At 45.6% G+C, this 22,026-nt stretch overlaps 1 protein-coding gene across 2 annotated transcripts in view; it reads left to right on the top strand.

Moving 5' to 3' along the window:
• The window catches only part of LOC136651311 (RNA binding protein fox-1 homolog 1-like), a 40,883-nt gene extending 20,902 nt beyond the window's left edge, over window positions 1-19,981 (top strand). Inside the window, exons 3-12 of one of the 2 annotated variants that reach the window (XM_066627582.1) lie at window positions 8,306-8,449; window positions 9,226-9,279; window positions 10,969-11,061; window positions 11,974-12,034; window positions 13,609-13,662; window positions 15,042-15,177; window positions 15,522-15,561; window positions 16,467-16,537; window positions 16,629-16,701; window positions 19,220-19,981. In XM_066627582.1, coding sequence (XP_066483679.1) covers window positions 8,306-8,449; window positions 9,226-9,279; window positions 10,969-11,061; window positions 11,974-12,034; window positions 13,609-13,662; window positions 15,042-15,177; window positions 15,522-15,561; window positions 16,467-16,537; window positions 16,629-16,701; window positions 19,220-19,264 — 771 coding nt within the window. In that variant the 3' untranslated portion in view covers window positions 19,265-19,981. Of the gene's footprint in view, window positions 1-8,305; window positions 8,450-9,225; window positions 9,280-10,968; window positions 11,062-11,973; window positions 12,035-13,608; window positions 13,663-15,041; window positions 15,178-15,521; window positions 15,892-16,466; window positions 16,538-16,628; window positions 16,702-19,219 lie in introns of those variants that run through there. The other variant, XM_066627581.1, reaches the window with a different exon arrangement.
• Window positions 19,982-22,026: the final 2,045 nt, after the last annotated feature.

The following is a 22,026-nucleotide window of genomic DNA, read 5'->3' on the forward strand; positions in this document are numbered from 1 at the left end:
CCTTTGTGATGATGGGGAAAATAAGAATTATTCTTATCATGTTGGGGATGGGGATGGGGCTGTAGCACAGAGGAAGAACATATGTTTTAACTACAGAAGGTCCCAGGTTAGTCCCCGGCATCTCAAGACCCCTGTCTGAAGCCCTGGAGAGCCACTACCAGCTAGTCTAAAGAAGACTAGTCAGATGGATGATGGTGTGCTTTGGTATAAGATGTTTCATATGTTCATATAAATATATTGACATTTGGCTTTTTTTTCAGTGGTGCTCCAAATCTACCACCTCAGGGCAGGCTGCTTTGGAAGGAAGCCAGATTAAAACTCCTTCACCTGCCTCCTAGGTTCCCCGCCCCATTCTGCAGGTGACAGTAGGGTTGCCAACTAGCCAGGTGTCCGATCTGTTCTTGTGCTTTTGACAGTAACGTAAGCTGCAGAAATTAGCCGATAAAGCTTTTTGTTGCATGGAGCAAAGCATCCTTACATGCCAGTTCTGCTGCTCAAACAGGTAAAGGCACAGCTGGAACTGCCATTTCAGAAACTGGCAACCCTCCTTGCCAATCCAGTGTCTGCCTAGTCTCCATCATCAATGCACTTTTAATTTTTTTCTCTCTCGTGGAAACGAGAGTTCAAGTGGCTCAAAGAAATGGTTCCAGTCTACTTAGCTGCTTCCAGTTCTTGTCTTTAGCCATTTGGATTGCCACTTTTGCTCCTGTGCTTTTAACAGCAGCAAGAACCCTCTAAATTAGCAAGTGAAGCTTGTTTTGAAAAGCTCCTTGCCTGGAAAGAAAAATGTAACCTTTGCTTTTGTGCCTTTTTAAACATCCGCTCAGTATGCAGGGATTGGCAGCAGGGGAGGTTCTAATGGCAGAAGGATGAACTTTGTTGCCTGCTGATGACTGTACATCAAGCAGCTGTTAAAGACACAGTAGAGCAGCTAATGAAAAGTTGGCAACCATTGTGCCAGTCTTTGCCCTGAGAAGACCTGCCTCTTGAGGTGCCCTCTTTAATGTGTGTCTGTATGTGTGTGTATCCAGTGTTTAATGTGTACTACATTTTATGCACAGATCTGCAGAAATCCTGAAAATCTTCTACCTATGACGCAGGTGGGGTTTGGTATCTGTAGTTCACCGTCTAGTGTTCTTTCCTTTGCTCCAATTATCTCCACTCACCAGAGTGGGCAAGCAAAGGCTTTGGGAGGAGTAGCATGCCTGTAATATATGTATGTGTCCTTTTGTTTCTTTGGAGAGTTGCTGCCAGGAACCGACTGCAAAACAACATTCCATTTGTTGCAAATGTTCCCCCCAGTGACTGTGTCTTTCCTGGACTAGGGCCTTCCCTGGGGTATCAAGAACGGCGCTTGTGGACGTCCCGTCAAGCTCAGGTTTTCTCCCAGGCATCTTGGACTCCATCACATTTCTCTTGTTCTAGTTTAATTAATATATGAATAGTTAACCCCTTACTCACTGCGCAACTGCACCTGCCTGTCTTCTCAGCCTGACACCTCCCTCCACCCCCCACTGTCCTGTGCATTTTATCCTCCTGGCAAATGTTGGGCCTAGTGGGGAATTAAAATCCCCGTTGAACTTGTCTTTATGAGCAAGGAGTCTTGTAGCATTTGAGGGGTGCATCATTGCAGGGAGGGCATGGTGTATGGCTGGGGGTGGGGGATCAACGAGAAGGAGGGCTGAAAGGGTAAGGGGAATTGGCTACTGCCTGGTGGATTGTTTGCATTTGCGAATGGCTGGAACTTGCGTCTTGTGTGTGAATAGCAACAGTTGGCGCTCCTTGTTGCAGGCACGATGCGCTCAGGTAGGCACATGTGTGACACAGCCTCCTAGCTAATGCGCGAACAGCCACTGGCAAAGCACTACATATTGAGGAGCTCAGTGGCTCCTGCAGGTATTGTTCCCTATGTGTTTAAAAGGAAATGTCTGTGGACAAGCCAAGGGCCTAAATGATGGAAGAGGTCAGGATAATGGGAGGAGGGGGGCTCTACTACATTGCAAGTTTGCCCAAAATGGCCCTGTTTCTTCAAATTTTTTCCTCCAGTAGATGAGCAAAGATGAATCTTGGGCCATTTTGGGCTTCTGTAGGGTTCCACTTTGGTACCAGACTCCCCCCCGCTCCATTTTTTAACAGGGTTAGCAGACTCTTAACATGCCAGCCCTGCCTTTGTGACATCATTAGGCCTTGGCTCAGGAATTTCAGGTTTTTGGACGGCTCTGGCTGCTAACCCCTCTGTTGACAGAGTCGCCTTCCAGTTTCAGAAAAATCAAGTTTAGCCCACCTTCTCAACAAACCTGCCCCTGGGCAAATGTTGCTGGTGCTGCTGGAGAATATTCTTGGGGCATGCTCTTTCCTTCCCTCTCTCTCTCCCTTCCCGTAGGATAAATGGAGTGCCCCACAATGGAATGGGGAGGAAATGTATTGGTGGGGTTGGGGGAGAAAACTGCGCTTGGAGAAATCTTTTTCCGAGCTCAGAAAGCTTTCGCTGAATGTCTTTCACTAAAGCAGCTTAGGAAGGCTGACTTTGTGTGGGAAAACGGCTGGAGGGGAAAGGTTTACGCAGCCATTCCTCTGTTCGGCCCTACAGCCTCCCTCTGCTGCTTCTGGATGGAAAATAAGTAAGGTGAACTGGGAAGCTGTTAATTGTCCACTATGTCATGTCTGTAGTCAGTGGCGTAGCAAGGACCTCTGGCACCTGGGGGCACAAAGTTTTGGTACCCACCCAGGCCTCAGGAGGCCTCCAGAAGGCACTTGGGCAAAAGCCTCAAGTGCTTTCTGGAGGCCTTCTATGGCCCAGGGAGGCTCTGCAGTACCCCTGCCTCAGGATCTGCCGTTGAAGGTGCGAGTTGGCACCCCCTCAAGATGTGGTACCCTGGGCAATGTACCCACCTCCTCCCCAGCTATACCACTGTCTATAGTGACTCTTAAGTAAAATCCTTCCAAATATACATTTCCTGACAAATCCAGAATCATGTTTCCAGATTTTATAACGCAACTTCGAATGCGTTGTTACAAAAATGTTTCTCATAGTTTCCTCATAGTTCCTCAAAGATCATAGTGTGTTTTTTTAAACCTTCACAATTTTGAAATTCAAAGCACCCAAGGGAGTAAAAGAGGGTGTCTTGGCAGTAAAGTGTAATCGGAAGGCAATTTAGGAAGTGGGGAATGCAGATATTAAATTAGTTCCATTGGGTAGTATAATGGGCCTAGTTCTCATGAACAGAGGTGGGGATGGAAAAGTTGCACATGAAAATGACTGCCCTTCCAGACAAAATAATTCCCTGTAAGTTCTTGAGTTGAGAGCTGTTGATCCTCTCACATTATGGGTGTTAATTAACTTAGCAGGATTTTATTATTGCTAATTACTGCTGCTGTAAACGGTCACTGTGATTATCTTTATAGACAGACATTTTAAGCTTTATACAGAATTGCTACAGACTGTGCCTCTTGCCTCTCCTGTGAAATTCTTTTGCGCACACTGGCAACTGCGAACAGGAAGGGTAGAAAGTCTTGAGAGATAAAGAACACATGATGGAGGCATCAGACTATCTGGGTGTCTTAAGGTTTAGGGGTGAAAGCTTCATATTCACCACACTTCAGTAAATCTGCTAGTTCTGAAGGAGCCACTAAACTCTTTGTTTTTCCTCACTTGAAGAAAGCTAGCTGCTGAGAGCAGGGTCCTGGCCTAGCACGTCCCTTGACATACTAGTTTTCTATGTGCAGCAACATTGGTTTTTATGGGGGAATTCACCATCATTTGAACCTGCAGTCTGAGGTGGCCCCTTCAACCAAGGGTTTACCACTTAGCTGCTGTTTCTGAGAATGAGGCAATGGAATCAGTCTAATCACAGAAGAAACTATTCTGGGGAGGGCGGGACGATGACGATAGCATTGAGTTCTCCTGTGACCCTGCTTCACATACAAAACCAGAAGTGCCTTTCTGGCACCTCTGGGGTGTGTTCTGAGGCCCAGAGAGGCCGTGCGCAGTCTCTCCAGGCCTAAAACATCCTCCCAAATATGACCGGAAGACACTTCCGGTCATGTCCGGAAGGTCAGATGGGTCCCTCCAACGTGGGTTCAGAACCCACGGGGAGTCAAATCCACAAGTTCCAAACCACGGACAGAAAGGACTCACCTGTGTACCAAAATTACTCACAATTTCCCCCAAAAGCCTCTTTGTAATCTCCTGTTGTTGTGCTTATCCATATGCATGAGAATGTGTCCCAAACAACTCCTGCACCTCGGTACAAAACTGCAGTAGGAATTTCAAAGACAAGTTCAACTTTTGCCCTCCTGCTGAATTAATAGCTTTTGAGGCTCCCTCCCTCTTGGCCCTTCCAATATTGCAGGAGAGGCTTCCCACACCTGGCCAGGCCCTCAGAATGTTGCATTGTGATGATTGCATCTTGAGTTGGAATCGAGCCATCTGCATGGAGAGGAGAGAGGTGCCGGTTTGGGGTGATTTCTTGGCGTCACCTGGTCCCTGATCTTCTCCACGGACATTCCCACACTTGTGTCCTCTTGCACCAAATTCTGCTTCTTTCCACTAATGGTGTTGTTCTGCTAGCGTGTGTCTGTCCTGTTAATTAACCTCCCAGGCAGAATGTTTGCTGGTGCATTGGAACTTCTTTTCTGGATGGTAGGACAAGATTGGGAAGAAGAAAGCCCAAGCTGGAAAGCAAGTAGATCTGATTTGGGTAATGGATTTGATAAAGGAAGAAAGTTGGTTCTTTAAGACTTTCACATCAGCTTGACAAAATAAACCCAGTTTCTTGTGGCTCATCTTTCCATGCAGAGAAATCCCATTAAAATAGTTTCTATTATTGTAATAACAGTAACATTTCACATGTCAGGATTCTAGCAAGATCAACCATGTAAATCCCATAGGACAGAAAGGGGGAATATCTAGTGAGACTGAGCATCTTCCATAAGAACATCTAGTGAGCTCATGGCAGAGGTGAGATCTGACTGCAGGAAGCTCTGATTTGTAGCATCATTTAATTTCTTGGTGACAACACCACACCAGTTCTCAGGACCACATCAGACTGTAAGTGAGGAACTGAAAGTTTGAATGTTCCCCTACATAAGAAAATATTTATGTATGTAGAAAGCTAGCACGTTGGGCAGATGACTACAGGAAAAATTTGCTAGAGGTGCTGCTTTTCTGTGTGCAGTGAGAGGTGTGTGATGAGATGCATAAATACCAGGGCTAGCCCATTCATAAGTGAAGCAGTCACCTTGGGTAGCAGACTGGTAGGGATGCTCACCTCCTCCAATTGCTGAGATTGGAAAAGAGGGTAATGGAGCATTGGAAAAGAGGATAGTAGTTAATTGGGAGACTCCTAGCTAACCTCTCCAGTTTTGCTCCATTCTCCACATTCTTTTCCAATCCAGAGAGTGGGGGATGGAGCAGAAGCAGGCACATCAGTATGGGGGGGGCAGCATTTGATATGCTGCTTCAGGTGTTGGGAAGTCGTGAACTGACTGTGTTTTATACACCCATCCCACACCCCTGAGAGAACATTCAAACATGGGATCCTCATCTGAAGTAATACCATCCCAAAAAACGGGCACTACAATTTTACATTTACACTGGGCCCTTGGCATCTGCCGGGGATCTGTTCTAGGACTCCCCCCCCCCCCATGGATACCAATTTCTGCAGATAATCAAATCCGCAGGGAGGACCTTATGGAACTCTGCCTTCCTGGGCCTCAGAAAGCCTGCCAGATGTGTCCAGAAAGCAATTCCAGTCCTGTGAGGCCCTCCAGCTCCGGGCTTGGCATCTGCAGATACTGAACCTCTGGCTGGAGGGCCAACTGTACCGTATTTATAATTTTATACCCCCTCTTTTGACAGACTGTTGCAGGCAGTTGACACGTTTAAAATGATGGATTGCAATTGAAGGGAGCTGATGCCAAAAGAACAGCGGGGGAATTGGGAAATGAGCACATGAAGGTGCCAGCACTCTCATATGGTCACATAATGGTGCAATTGCCACTGATGGAGGCTGTTCTTCAATGGCAGTTGCTCCTCAGGAAGGGGATGTGGTGGCTCTTGCTGCCTTACCTCTCCTTTTCATGATTTCTCTGCATGTGAAAACTGAACTCCCTTTTCTCACCACTGAAGCTTTTTCCCCCCAAAGGACTTGGGCCAAGGCAACTGCCATTTGTCTGAAAGGTGAACACTTCAGTGTCTATAGGTATGTGGCTCATCAGTTGCAAAGGATTTCAGCCATGATATACTGTATTGGGAGGATTTGTTCTTGATGCCAGTGAAGACTGAGCACAAATGGGGCCTTCCATTCCATGCACATGGCGAAAAAGCTATCGCAGGTTCCTTCCACTCTAGCTGCTCAGTCTGGAATTGGCATCCTTAGTTCAGTCAAAGTTTATGGCAAGGTGAGAATCCATTAGCAAATCATTGCAGTGTTTGCTCTGTTGTCCTATCTCTCTTTTTCAGACCAGATTTGACCTGATTTTTAAAACTTAAAGACACAGTATCATCCTATCCAATGCAGAAAACAAAGTGCTTCTGTTCCTTGAATCATTATAGTCTCAAACTGCTTTCTTAAAAATGTTTAAATAATAGTATTTTACTACCAACTTTAAGAAGAGAAAGAAGCCATTAACAAAGTACTGTGCAATTAAGAGGCCATTAATCAGCTGCTGCCCTAGACAAGCAACTGTAAAATGGGTAGAAGCTGCTAAACAACATTGCAGAGACCCATTCAGTGGCTAAACATTTTAGGAGGATTGTGGTCACAGATACAAGCATTGCCAGATTTATTTTCTGTACTGCAATATTAAGTGCCTTGGGGAACCACTGGTTTAATTTTGTTTCCAGCTGATTTGGAAAAACTGTTCAAGGCTCTAGTGTAGAAGCAACCTCGGAAAGAGCCAAAGTGCTATGAAAGCGTCAGCTGTCCAGCCATCCTGTGACAATTGCAACCTTGTGTGAAAACCACTGGCCTGTGAATCTACCTTGGCAGAAAAGAAATGGTCTGGCAGATGGGATGCCACTGAAGAGACTGAACTGCATCTTGATGTCGATCCATTCCTGTTCTCTGTGAAAAATTTTTTTTGCAGTTGCACAACAGTTATTCGATTCTAATCTTGTGCAGTTGATGAGCTAAGAAATTGTGATTTCCCTTGGCCATCCAGCAAGCTACATGTGACAGAGCAAAGATAGGACCCCTGGGTGTCTCATGTCCCAACCCTGTATGTGCTGTCTCTGTACCAGATTGCAATTCACTCCTTACTAAAGCTGGTGGAACAGTTCCTTTCATGTGAATGATGCTGAACTGCCTTCAAAGGTCATAACCCTGACAACATGGGACAGGGCCAAGGTCACTGGTAGAAGGCTCCAGGTTCAGTCTTCAGTATCTCTGGTCACCAGTGCTGGGACAAACCTCTGCTTGAGACCCTGGAGAGCCATTCAGAACAGAGAGAACTAGACTAGGAGTGCAATCTTGTACTTGTATACTAAGTCCCACTGTGTTCAGTGGGGCTTACTCCCAGGAAAGTGTATATAGGATCACAACCTAAATAGAGCAATATTCAATTCAAGGTCTAATTCAGTATGAATCAGCTTCAGCTGACCAGTGCTGCGGTAGGGCTAAGCCTGCTGTGACTCCTGGTTTCTTTAGCAAGGTGCAGATTGCTCACCCACAGTATTCGAGCTCAGTGGTTCTCAAACTGTGGATCACAACCCACTTGTGGGTCGCAACCCAGTTTTTGGTGGGTTGCGGAGCTGGTGCAACCCCGAAGCCACAAGGCATTCTGGGCCACATCATGTCCCAGAATGCCTTGCATTCCAGAGTGCAAAACCCAGAAGCCACAAGGCATTCTGGGGTGTGATGCGACTGCCACGGCCCATGAAGTGGGTCAGGGCAGAAAAAGTTTGAGAACCACTGATTGGAGCCTGCATATTTTTGCCTGTAGAAGAGCTGGAACACACAGTATCGTCATCGCCATGGTGATGCTGTTGAAATTGGCCTTCCCATCACAACCCCTCTTTCCTCCCCCACCCCAATGGATCCTATACATTGGAGTCAACATGTTGGGGTTTTCCATGCCCTCACTCATGACTGCCTGGAATCTCGGTAGGATGATATGACTTGTTGAAAGTTAGTGAAGTTTGGTCATCTTGTTCTCTCTGTGCTTGAGCAGTGCTTTGAATCTTAGGTCCCTTTACAGCATGTGCCCTCAGTGCAGTGGTGAATGGGCGGACTGACTCAGTGGTGTTTGTGATCCTGCTTTTGTCTCCTTTTCTTTCCCCTCCTGTTCTTGTCCCTACCCCCAGCAACCGGAAGAGGCTCCTGCACCTGAGCTGTCTCCTGAGGCAGAGGAAGCAGAAGGCAGTGAGAACAAAGCCCAACCCAAGCGCCTGCACGTGTCTAACATCCCCTTCCGCTTCCGTGACCCAGACCTGCGGCAGATGTTCGGGGTGAGTAGAGAGGGTTCAGTGCTGAAGCCAGAAAACAAGGCCTGCCTCCCCGAAAGACCATGCTGCTCTTTCACTGCCATGGTCCTTAATCCACCTTCTCCACTGGTCTTGAGTAGAGCAAGTACCAGGGCTTGGCTTAGTGGTGCATGTGATTCACTGCACTGTGTGGTGCGAACTGCAGCAATATAGGGGATAAAGAGACAGAACATTGCTAGCTGCAGAGGCCTGAAGTGGCATGGCTCTATTTAAAGCAAAAGGGGATTGTTTCTGTGGGCTAGCCTGAGATGAATGTCAAACTGCCCATACTGGAGAACGAGCTAGATCAGTGGTTACCAAACTGTGGGTTGCAATCCAGTTTTTGGTGGGGTGCGGAGCAGAGCCTTCATTGAAAACATGGGTGATGGAAAGATTGGATAACCGATTGCCTCAAGCCCTAAGACTATTGAGAAATCAGATTGTTACTAATTTCCCTGCAAAGAGCTCAGCTTCTGCAGTTTGCAAGAATGTGTAAATATAGGGAGGTTAATATTTGAGCATTTTTGGTCTGACTATTATTACTTGCAAGTAAATAAAATATTCCTTTCTAGATCTCTTTTTTTTAAAGTCTTGCAACCTAGGTGGGTCCCAATAAAAATGTTTGGGAACGACTGAGTTAAGTGGACACAAGCCATGAGTTGGCTCATTGTCCGTAATGAGCACTGATGTAACGTAACCCCTGGGAGATGTGGGGCTGCTGATCGCCTATGACAATGACAGACTTTCTTCCTATTTTCTAGCAATTTGGCAAAATCCTGGATGTGGAGATCATCTTTAATGAGCGTGGCTCTAAGGTATGACGCTATCGCCTGCTGAGAAAGGGAGGCAAGAAGATGAGGGCCCCCTAGGCAGGGCTGTGCATCAACTATGCTCTCACCATTGTGTACCCACATACCTGCCAAACTAGATGCGCGCACACTCAAGTGTATGTACTTCTGAGTATGCATGCATAGGATTGTGCTCTCAGATAGAAACTGCAAGTGGACGTTAAAAGCTAGATCCCAGTATGCCCCTCCCCGTGCACTCTTTAACAGCAGCAAAGTAAAAAAACCAAAATAAATTTGGGTTTCTAGTAACATACATCTTGGTTCTTATCTTCAGTGAATTCATCCAGTTGCCTTTTAAAGCCGTCAAAGCTTGTGGCCATTGGTGCATTTTGTGGCAGCAAATTCCACGAACTCTTTGCTATGTGTAAATTTATACATAAATTGGGAGTATTGCTTTACAATTTACTGTCTGTCAGTTTTGTTAGATGATCTGGATTCTAGTATTATGAGAGAGGAAGAAAAAATTTATCTCCACCTCTTGCACCCTATGCATAGTTTTAAATTGTCATGTTCTCCCTTAAACATAAAAAGAGCCCTGCTGGATCAGGCCAGAGGCCCATCTAGTCCAGCTTCCTGTATCCCACAGTGGCCCACCAAATACTTCAGGAGCACACAAGATAGCAGGATACAACCAGTGTCCTGGTACCAGTGGCGGACCTCCTGTTAAAAATGATGGGGCAAATGCCTCCAGCGCAAACCTTTAGGACCCTGCAGAAACCTCTCTGAGGCTCCCAAGGGGGTGGGAAACTGTGCTTCCGGTTTTCCAGAAGCACAGTTTAAAGCCTCAGGAAGCTTCCCTGACATAGCTTCTGGTCCTGTGAGGCTCTGTGAGCCTTAGGTGAGTGGGGCAGGGATTTGTGCATGGGGGGGTGGCAGCATTCCATGGGTGGGCACTATCTCAGAACTTTGCCTCAGGGCTGGGTGGTTTGCCACTGCCTGGCACACATTTCTTTTAATTGAAAAGCTCCAAATGTTGTATTAATTCCTCATAGAGATGGTGCTCTAGCCTCCTGATCTCTTTAGCTGCTTTCTTCTGCCCCTTTTTGAGCTTTACAATATGATTTTTGAGAAAGGTAGGCAGAAATTTACCTTCCTTTTGAAAGACAAGTTTCTAGCCATTATGGCAATGATGTTAACCGATTTTTGCCTGGCCCACAGGTGTACACATTTGGTTCTTGTTAAGTATATGCAACGTTGGGCAGAAATAGCTTACGTTTGAGAGCATATAGGCAGTTCCTGCAAAAAAAACTTGGAAAGCAAAGAGGGCAGGCTGTGTAGGATTTCCTGTGTACGATTTCCCTTGCCAAAGGAAAGGGGACTCTATTGTTGCCCAATTTTCATTGTCAGCGAAAGCAAAATGAGTTGTTTTCAAAATGCTGATATATTTTCAAATATTATGCAAGTTTGAGCTGGAAGTTGAAATTTGAAAACCTCAAACTTGCAGAAGTTTCTAATGCACATCTTTCTAGGTTTAGCAGGGCTTATAAAGCATTGCAACTGGGTGGAAAGATTTTTTCCAAAAGGCAGATTGAGCTTCAGAAGCAACATTCAGAAGCATCCAGTGTTGTCAGCCAGGTGTACTGCAGAGAATTGGCTTCAATTAAATTCTACATCTCAGGTAGATCTTTCAACTTGCCAATGTCTGTTTTTTCTCAGGGCTTTGGCTTTGTCACCTTTGAAAACAGCCAGGATGCTGACAGGGCACGGGAGAAGCTGAACAGCAGTATTGTGGAAGGCAGAAAGATTGAGGTGAGAATTTACCTTGTTCTGTGCACATTGGCTTTGGAAGGACTGCTCATCATAAATCTCCAGGCATCAGGTGTTGGCCACAGAACACAGCCTTTAGCATGTGGATGCTCCAGAAGTGGTGAGCTAATGCTTATGTGACTTGGTGGAGGTAATATTGGAACTATACATCTCTTTTTTTCTTCCTATCCTCTGAGTTAGGGGCAGGCAGGCAAAAGGTAGATCAGGATCATCAAGTAGATCTTTCAGTGACTTGCAATAGATTACAAGATTTTCTGACTCTCTTTAAAAAAAATCTCTACCATGGCTTATCTTATGCTCACTGCTTAGCCTCTGTGTTCTCTCATCTGTAAAATAATCATTGTTTGATTGTCTTTGTGCAACATAGCTCTGCTGGCCTGATTTGTGTTACAATTCCAGCTGATCTGTAGGAACTCAGATGTAGATGTGTACTTGTATATTCAAGTTATCAAAGTTGCTTTTTAAAAAAATTTTATACTACCTATCGTCCAAGGAGCTCAGGATGATGTACATGGTTCCTTCCTTTTTCGTGCCCACAACAACCCTGTGAGGTAGGTGGGACTGAGAGATAGTGACTGGTCCAAGGTCACTCAGGAAGCTTCATGGCTAAGCAGGGATTTGAACCTGGGTCTTCTGGGTCTGAGTCCCACTCCTGAACCCCTACACCATCCTGGCTCTTATGGACTGTGAGGTGCAGTAAGTTACTAGCTCTGTCCTTTAAATGACCATTTTGGCAAAGCCAGATCCATTCACCACCACCACCACCCAGCCACTATTTTGTACCCGGCTCCCATTGGTAGATCTCAAGGTTCTTGTGGGAAATCTCACAAGCTTGAAGTCTGCTCAGTCCTATGTGTGACCTCAGTTCCTGCTTTCTAATCCTTTCTAATCCAGGTCAACAATGCCACAGCCCGTTTAGTCACCAAGAAGCCTCCAGCAGCGCCTGCGGTGAATGGTATGTAGCACTAGGAATAACCTCCTTGTTAGCTTGCCACTTCTAAAATAAGTGAAAATGTAGACACTCAAGCCAGAGCACGTGCCAAGCTACTTGATTGGAAAACCCTTTCCTCCCTAATCTCATTCATTCAATGATGGACTGAGACTGCTTGTGGCCTTTGTTCTCATTTCATGGCTGAGACCAGAGGCATACCGCACTGCCCAGAGGCATAACACACTGATGACACATGAAATTGTGTCATGTGACATCACTTCCAGGTTCTCCCCAGGGAAGGGGTGCTCACCGCAGTGGCTTCATGCCTCCCATTCCTTCTGCTGTGGAGGCTCCCCTTCAAGGAGAATGAACAGGGGACACAGTGCTTCCTCCGTAACTCTGGCAGAGTTAGGGGCAGTCTTGCACCTCCCTTTGTTGTGAGGCCCCTCAGGCTCCACCCTAGTTACAGAAATGGGCTAGACCAGGGGTGTCCAAACTTTTTGGCAGGAGGGCCACATCATCTCTCTGACACTGTGTCGGGGGCCGGGGAAAAAAGAATTAATTTACACTTTAAATTTGAATAAATTTACATAAATTAATATATTAGAGATGGAACTTCTATGAATGAATGAATGAAAGTCTTACAATAGCTCAAGGCCTATAAAAGGCCTTGTGCAAAGCAAGGTCGGTCTTTCCTTCGCTACCACTGCGGCATCACAAATGTGAAACAGCAAGTGGTGGAGGGAGCCCTCATCCCACAGCTCATGCGAGAGGTTGAACAGTCACCCTCGTGCTGAGAGCTCACATCAGGCAAGCATGGGCTCCAGCAAGTCTCTGGAGGGCCAGAGTCTCATTGGAGTCTGCGGGCTCACCGCGGACCGCATTGGGAGTCCCCGAGGGCCGCAAGTGGCCCCCGGGCCGGGGTTTGGGCACCCCTGGGCTAGACCCATGAGTAAAATGGAGGTAGGGCTAAGGCTGACTCTGGTGACTCCTGGCTCAAGTATACTCCCCCCTGCATTCATACATGCAATGGCAGCTAGTAGGTTTCTGCCTAACTGAGTGCCATACTTTATTCAGCCTTCAGTGGGCCTGCCTTGAGGAGGATGTCAAAAAGCCTGGCTCTGTATTAGCCTCTCACAGCACAATTCTATGCATGTTTCCTTGAAAGCATCTCCCATTAAGTTTAGTGAAAGTTGCGGCTTAGTCAGTATTTACAGCTGCAGCCTTGGCCTGTTGGACATGGCACCCTCCCTTCCCCTTGCTCCCTCAGGGTCCTATGTGGATCTGCAGGATGTGTATGAAAACCCAAAATGGCACGGCTGCAGACTGTAACATGAGTCAGTGGGAAAGATTTGTGCAATTGTTTTGGCTTGCGTAGTTGCTGCGTGCAGTGCAACTGCATGCAATAGCCTCAAAATGTGGTGTATGTGCATGCATGTGAAGGGGCTGGTTCCAAGCTAAGACTTTGCTGAGCCCTGGCAAGATTCTTAAGAGTGAGCTGTGACCGTCTGATTATCTGGGGCGGGCAGGACAATAATAAGGAGAGTGGGACAAGTTTCTCCTCTGATTTTTCCCCCGCGTTTTTTTCTTTCTTTTAGGATGGAAAATCAATCCTGTTGTTGGTGCTGTTTATGCCCCTGATCTGTACACTGGTAAGTGGTCCATTCCTGTGACTTCTCTCTTCCCCCTTCCCTGCCACTAAAATGCTATTTGACAGTAGTGTTGCTAGGGAGGTGCAGGCCGCACTGGATGATGCACAGAAGTGACACAACTACTGGCCAAAATTTTTAAAATCTTTGTGTTTTCAAATAATACCATCATGTTATATACCATTCGATGCACATTTTCATGTAAAACGCAATGGAACAAACTGCATTGAAATATCTCTATTCTATCAAAAGTTATAGTCAAAAAAACCAGCAGGAGCAGGGCAATGGAGCATCACCACATTGCCCCATCTACAGCATGGAAAGAGGTCCATCATGGGGATGACATGCTGGCCTCCTGCACTGGGTGATGCAAACCCTAGTGATATCACTGCCTTTGCCATGCATCTCTCCTTCGTCCACCATTTGCAGCAGTCTTTGATCTCTGCACATGTTTAGGGTTCATCCTAGTAATGGTTAAGATACGTGTGTTTTACCAGGAATCCTTCTTGGGGCTGACTGTACCATGAGATGAACTGAGATTGTTGCCATTGTTAGAAAGCAACAATAGCCACATCTTGTTACTTAATTTTTTTTGTTTACCGACTTTGTGTGTGTTTTGTCACACACTGCCAAAAGTGTCACGGGTTGAACCTCAGCCTATCTTGCACCAGGGTAGACTGTTCCTGCAGTACCCCAGCCTGGTTATACAGATTGGCATTTCCACTCCCAGGTTCTCAAGGTCTTCAAGAAAAGGATGTGCCCCATGTAGGGACTCAAATTTGGATAAGTTGCAAGGCAAGGAGACGTTTGGCCCTGCCATTTGGCTTTTTTGTATGTCTTTTCTGCTATGGATGGCATCTCTGGGGTGGCTTAGTAAAGATGGGGTGGATTGTGTTATCTATCTATTCCAGGGCAAGTCAGCTAGTGAATCCTGGGATTGGGCTTCTCAAAACCTATAGTGTCCTAAGCTACAGGAGTATTGGGAATGACATTTGAGTGACCCCCTCCACCCTTGACTGAAATATTCCATGTACATACATCAGTGGCTTCTCAGAGTCGTGCATCAAGGTTTTAAAATGCATTTTTTCTTCCCCATATTTCAGTCCACCAAAATCAGCTAACAAGCTCAATTAAAACAGCAATACAAGAATTGAAGCCATTAACAGTACAAGAACTAAAAACAGAGGATTGACAAAAGGCTGTTTAAAAATTGTGTAGGTGGGGAAAGATTTGCTGCTAAATTACATTTGCATTAATATGCGGCATGCTCTTTATACTACACAGCAAGCTGTCCTTAATTGATTCTATGTTAGTTTCCCTCCACAATTTCTGCCCCCAATGGCACATTTTATTTCCTCCTTCTCTCTCCCTTTCTAAACCAGTGGCTAGCATCCCTTACTCCATGATGGCACCAGCTGCCCTGGCATACCGTGGGGCTCTCCGAGGGCGTGGCCGAGCCACCATCTATAACCCCATCCGAGCGACACCTGCCCCTTCACCAGTTCCAGCCTATGGCAGGTGAGTATGCTAGGGATAGGAAACTGCAAGAGATTTATTGTGTTAACATGGGAAGCATGTCCTATTATTTGCCTTAAAATGTGTCCATTGGAATCAGTTTTGTTTAAGTGTGTCCTGAAATCCTGCTGTGTTTATGGATTGGAGCCTCAAGCAGCACCTCCCATTGCACCCTCTGGCACCCTTCATTGGTCACTTCCACTTGTACTGAGAATTCAGGGGTCAGCCTAGCCAGATCTGATGGACATAGGCCCTTGGTCAGTGCCTGACTTGACTGACCACTAACAACCCCTGGGATGCAGAAATGTTGGTACTGATTGATATTTTCCTTTTTATTTTCTGCTCAGTGTGCTCTATCCAGATGGACTGTACGGTTCTGATCTCTACGTAAGTCTTTGGCTTTGGGGTTTAAGCTTCAAGGATCCTGGCTGTATGCCAGGAATCCAATGGGTGGAGGAAGGGGGAGATATTATGGGTCTTGCAAGGTCTAGGAAAGGGATTTGGAACAGCTCTAAGGGGACCAGATGGGTGGAGCAGTAAGTATCACTGTGAAGTTGAGGTGTTGCATGAGGTTGCAAGGGCATGCATGTGTATGTATGTTCTTGAAACAGCTTTATGGGAAAGAATATCAGAATCTGAGCAGAGACCAGGGATAAATGGGTTGAATGGCACCTATTGATACAGGTCTCTTGAGTCATGTGTAGTTTGAGTATGCCTTTTGTTTCTGGTTTGTGCTTTAATGCACAACTGAAAGTGTGGGCATCCCTCTGAGAGAAGAGTGATGTAGTGTTTCATGTAAAGATGTCTTGCATTTCCTACGTCAACTATAGGATCCCAGACTTGGGTTAGGGTTCCCCACATCTACTGCTTGGGCAGGTGAGGCTGTCCACAGATGCCTTGTGGTAGGTCTCTGAGGTGCCAAACAAGTGCACCGGATGGAACTGGCTGTGCAGGGCGTTCTGTGAGAAGTGGATCCGTAGAGTAGGGTATGTGCTACTTAAGCTGAGCTCTGATGTGAGTTTCTGGTGCCATGGAAACACAAAGGGGGCCAAGTGTAGTTTCAGTTCAGGATGGGGCGAGGAACTTTTCAGAGGGCTAGCTTTTGATAGACTTTCAGCAAAATAACCGACACGTTTGAAAACCAACACATTTATCATAGCATAAACTTCCATGGATTACAGCCCACTTGATAAGAGGTGTGGAAATTGGAGGAAATTTTTGAGAAATCATATGAATGGAAGTGTAGCATAAAAGGATACTGATCTGATTTTTCACTGTTCTTTGTGTTGTAGGGCTACCCTGCAGCTTACAGAGTGGCCCAGACGCCGGCAGCAGCAGCAGCAACAGCAGCTTATAGTGACGGGTAAGTTTGAGGCTGAACAGCCAACAGTACATCTAGTCCAGTTATTCTAAAGTTATGCCTGCTGACGTCCTCTTGGCTCTTTTCCCCACAGATATGGACGGGTCTATACTACTGCGGAGCCTTATCACCATACAGTGACCCCTGCCTATGGAGTTGGTGCCATGGTGAGCCATTTTATCAGGCATGTCGTGCCTTGGTCACAGAATTAGGGAGCTAGGTCAAGACAGAGAGCTGTCTGCCACGTATTTACCAGCCCTTCATAGTTCAGCCTATGCAGTCTAGACCTCAAGGCAGGCAGGTGCTTGCAGAGCAGATAAAAAATGGTCATGAGCATGAATCCATGCTCTACTGCTGGGTTAGAGTCCATGATCAAGGCAAGTGAGCCAAGCTACTGGTAAAAGACCTCTGCCCGGCGTTGATTTATGGGACGGGGGATGCTCTTAATCATTTTTTTAATATGGGTAAAAAATAGTTCCCTTTATAGTTTGTTTGGGTTTTTTTTGGCATAAAAAGGTGGTAGAAATCCACATCTCTAAAAGGACATAGTGGAAATGGAAAAGGTGCAAAAGAGAGCGACTAAGATGATTACTGGGCTGGGGCACCTTCCTTATGAGGAAAGGCGTTTGGGCCTCTTCAGCCTAGAAAAGAGACGCGTGAAGGGGGACATGATTGAGACATACAAAATTTTGCATGGGAAGGATAAAGTGTATAGAGAGATGCTCTTTACCCTCTCACATAACACCAGAACCAGGGAACATCCACTAAAATTGAGTGTTGGGAGGGTTAGGACAGACAAAAGAAAATATTTATTTACTCAGCGTGTGGTCAGTCTGTGGAACTCCTTGCCGCAGGATGTGGTGACGGCATCTGGCCTGAATGCCTTTAAAAGGGGATTGGACAAGTTTCTGGAGGAAAAATCCATTACGGGTTACAAGCCATGATGTGTATGTGCAACCTCCTGATTTTAGAAATGGGCTATGTCAGAATGCCAGATGCAAGGGAGGGCACCAGAATGAGGTCTCTTGTTATCTGGTGTGCTCCCTGGGGCATTTGGTGGGCCGCTGTGAGATACAGGAAGCTGGACTAGATGGGCCTATGGCCTGATCCAGTGGGGCTGTTCTTATGTTCTTATGTTCTAAATATTTAGAGTGAGGTCAGTGCTTTCCAAACTGACTTGACACAAGAGCCAGCTACACCACTGCACAGCAATGCAGAAGGAACTAAAATGACACAAAAGTAATAGGAGAAAGTGGAAATGATGTCATTATGTCCTCATAATGTCAGGATCTTCTGGAGATAAAAACGAAAACTTGACTTTCAGCCAGAAAATTTAAACAAAAAACTAGCTTTGGTATGCAGAGGGCAGCCTATTTTTCATGCAAGAGCGAGGTAGAGTGAGATCTTTATTCTCTGAGTTTGTGAAAAAGAATTTGAGTGAGTGAGTGACAGAATGAGAGACTGCAGATTCAGGAAGATCTTTTCAGGCTCTTTTCATCGTAGTATCAGCTCTAGCTTGACTGTATCACTCCAGGCTGCCCAGCAGATGGTGGTGTTTGTCTGTTCATCAACGGTCCTCCAGTTTCAGTATACTGTATGCATCTAGGATTTTTCTCTTCCTTTCTTCTGGTCCAACGTGGACTCTCAATAGTCTTCTTTGTTGTGTCCAAAATGAAACTTTTCACATCTCCCTTATTGAGAAAATCACAGTTTTCTGATGCGTGGTCTGCTGTGCAGTTTCTCCAAGCAGGAAAACATGGAAGTTCTATTTTGAATGTGATGAAGCAATACAGAGATGGGAAGTACAAGGCACTTGCGCTTCCTGTCCCCCATCTTATTTTGATGCTCATCTGGAGCTATTCCTACACCACTAAGAGGTGGTATATCTCTTCCTTACAGTGTGCCCTGAGTAGTCAGGACTGTCAGGGCAGACCTGTGATGGGATGGGGGGAGAGGGCCAAATGGCAAATAACTTAGGACCATCATCTCCTTGGCATAGAGTTATGCACACAAATACTGTAGACAAGTCTCTGCCCTGTGCTTACAATTTAAACTTGAGAATGTATATAAGACAGCAGAGAATGTGTTTAAGACAGCAAAGGATGGGAATGACAAGGGCTTTGAGGGATGAATGCAAGCAAAAACAGTTGCATGTAGCCTTAATAAGAACATAATAATGGCCCACTGGATCCAGCCTAAAGGCCCATTTAGTCCAGCTCCCTGTATCTCACAGTAACCCATCAGATGTCTCAGGGAGCGCACAAGACAACAAAAGACCTGCATCCTGTTGCCAGTCTCTCGCACCTGGCATTCTGAGGTAGCCTACTTCTAAAACCAGGACGTTGCATGTACCCATCACGGCTTTAACCTGTGATGGACTTTTCTTCCAGAAATCTGTCCAATCTCCTTTTAAAGGCAGCTAGACTAGACACCATCACCAAATCCTGTGGCAAGGAGTTCCACAGATTAATTTCACACTGGCCAAAGAACTATTTTCTTTTGTCCTAACTCTCCTGACACTCAATTTTAGTGGCTGTCCTCTGGTTCTGGTGTTGTGTGAAAGGGAAAAGAACATTTGGAGATGAGGCTTAAGAGGCATGGGGACTCTGGGCTCCTACCAGTTTTATTATTTTGACTCTTCCTCCAGTCTGATTCTGATTTCATATGCATGTTTCTTTCTGGCAGGCCAGCCTCTACCGAGGAGGATGCAACCGCTTCACTCCTTACTGAGGGACCAAGCGCTGGTGTGGAGCAGGCTAGGAGGCACCTGTGATGGCACAGATGGTGGGACCCGGCGCTGAGATCCTATGTGTGTGTGTTTGTGTGTGAGTGAGAAGAAGATGGGAAGGCAGACACTTGGTTCAGATACCTCACAGCAGCTAGTACATTGTTGTAACTACACTGACACTCTGATGCTAGGATTACCCTTAGCGTTCTTCACAATTCTATCTTTTCTGTTGGACAGAAGCCAGAGGCTGGATGGAAAACCCAAGTAAAATGCTGGGCAAATTGACAATTTGCAATTGCAGCCAAGTAACAGGCTTTGATACACTGGATCAGAGTTCACGGTGGGCAGGAGGGAGTGGAATTTATGGCCTGAAACCTTTTTTTCTTTTTTGGTCAGATTCTGGATTAGTCTGTGCTCTACAGCGTGTTCAGAAAGATAAGTCCCAGGCTTCTTTGTGTGCGTTTTCTTCACATTTCGACCTTGCTAAGGAGTCCTGAGGAAGCTGAAGTTTTAAGATGAGAATAGAGCTCTAAAATCCTCAGTATCTGCATGAAATGACAGTTCTTGAGCAGATGGGGGAAGCCATGAATGTTAAAACACATTCAAGCTAGTTTTTGAATTTTGGTTTAAAATTGTTGCATCACTGTACCCAGATCAGTCAGAACTGTGAGACTAGGACAGGAAAAGTGATTCACAGAGTAAGAAAATAACCCCCAAATAAGCCAGCACTTGTTATGTAAACCTGTTCTTTGACCTTGTCACAAAATGGTAGACATTGCTGTATGGGAGCTCATCGCTTCTCTGATGCCATACCTGTGCTGCAAAGCAACTGTCATGGCTTCTCTCTAGAGTTGGGAATTGTAGTCTGAAAGTTCTGAGAATTCCCTGTTGGAGATCTGCAGCCCCACTAATGGAATTACAGGGCTCCCTGTAGGAAGAGGAAGGACTTGTTATCTCATGTAGTGTCTCCTTGTATAGATATGCTGTATGGGTTAGTTCAGAACGTCTGTGGCTCTCCCTGGAGTTCTGGCCTTTCTCTTCCTCATTCACTGTCCTTTTTCCTTCTCTCTGATTGCTCTTTTATATTTTTCCCTTCATGCTGTGCTCCCACTATATTCTCTGTGTGCCCTTCTGTATTTCAGATCTGCTTTGGGTATCGGCTCAGGACAGGCAGCAGCTGCAGCCAGCCTCCTTATTTTTCTGTGAAAACTTTCAAAAATGTGTTTGAATGTTTCTTTGTGTTTTGTTTTGTTTTAATTTCTGGGGGAAATCACAAATATATATTTTTTAAAGAGATGATTTCCCTTCTTTTTACTCTTTGTGAAAGATGTAAAGACATCTTGAGAGGTTTTTTTTTTTTATGGCTGTGATGCAGATAAAACGCTTAACGTGCAGATATAGCAGCACCTTCCTTGCCTAAAGAAAAATCAAATGCATTCAGAGAACATGAAACTCTTCAAGAAGCAGCTGCTGCTCGGCATAGCTCCCTTAGACACGTTCTGTTGTGCAAGCGTTGAGCATAGAGAACACACTGTATTCAGTGTTCAACACTTCGAAAACCCATAACATTAAAAACCTAGACTGCTATCCAGGCAGTTAGGCACTTCAGATCGCCATTGATTTCAGCGTGCTTAACCCTCTCCCATACAAATCAATGGGACTTTAAAAGTGTCTAATTTTTAGCTGGATTGCACCCTAAAAGCCAACAAATGTTTGTATTTTACTGGATAGTAGATAGCTGGCTTGTTTTTTATAAACTTAGACTGATTGTCCCAAGAAGATCTACAGAAGTAACACTGAGAATTTTTTGAGTGCTTGAAGCTCACAGGATCTCACCCACCGACTTAGCAGTCCCAGCCAAGCAAGTGAGCATTAATGCATAGAACTTGGTGCAAGTCTGTGGCCTTATTAGGCATTTTTTAAAATGCATCTAGCCAGCTTTTTCATGTTCCTCTGAAGAATGCTGACCCCCAAAGCAGAAGCCGTTTCTGCTCCTTGCAAAGAATTGCTTCATGTGTATTTCTGGGCTTAAGTGTTCTGATAGCGCCTGCTCAGCTCATGGTGCAGTTATCTCAGGGAAACCCTTGCAAATAGATGCTTGTTCCTCTTTTCACTGTTTCCTTGTGACAATAATAAAATCCCAATTCTGGCTAACTTCTGTTACTCTGCCTCTCTTTCTTCCTCTTCCACTGCATCCTCTGTTGCTGCCTATGTCTTCTTTTTTTCCGATCGCTTGCTTGCTTCCAACTCTCTGTTTGGCAGGGGGAGGGTGCAGGTAGGGTAGATGTAGACTGAGAATGAAGGTGGGCAATAGTTCTTTCAAATTGTTGAAGATGGCTTGAAAAAAGGATCTCTGCTCTGGGCCTTTGGCCCACTTCTTGCCTCTGGTACCGGTGCTGCTTGAGCCCTTGTTGCTGATGGGTGGCTTTATTTATTGCAAACATGTACAATCAATAGATGGAGATTTTTTTCTAACCTGCCAAACCCATTTGACCAGAGGGGAGAAATAGGCAAAAGAAATGTGTGTCCACTGTGGGACTTGCCATTTGCTTCCACTGCTCCTCCTTTTCCTCATCTCCCCATGCCACTCCCTGAAAGAAAGAAGAGGGGGAATGGAAGAAGAAAAATGCAAAAGAGAAGAGTGGTGGGCTAGAAAGTCTCCAAAGCTCTAGACCACCACCAACATTCCTCTTAATTTTCCCCTCCCCAAGTGTGTGGAGCACTATAGTGGCTGCACAGGGACTTCAATGCCAGGCTCCAAGAG

Source organism: Tiliqua scincoides, chromosome 5, assembly GCF_035046505.1.
Source record: "Tiliqua scincoides isolate rTilSci1 chromosome 5, rTilSci1.hap2, whole genome shotgun sequence".
In the NCBI taxonomy this organism is placed as follows: domain Eukaryota; kingdom Metazoa; phylum Chordata; class Lepidosauria; order Squamata; family Scincidae; genus Tiliqua; species Tiliqua scincoides.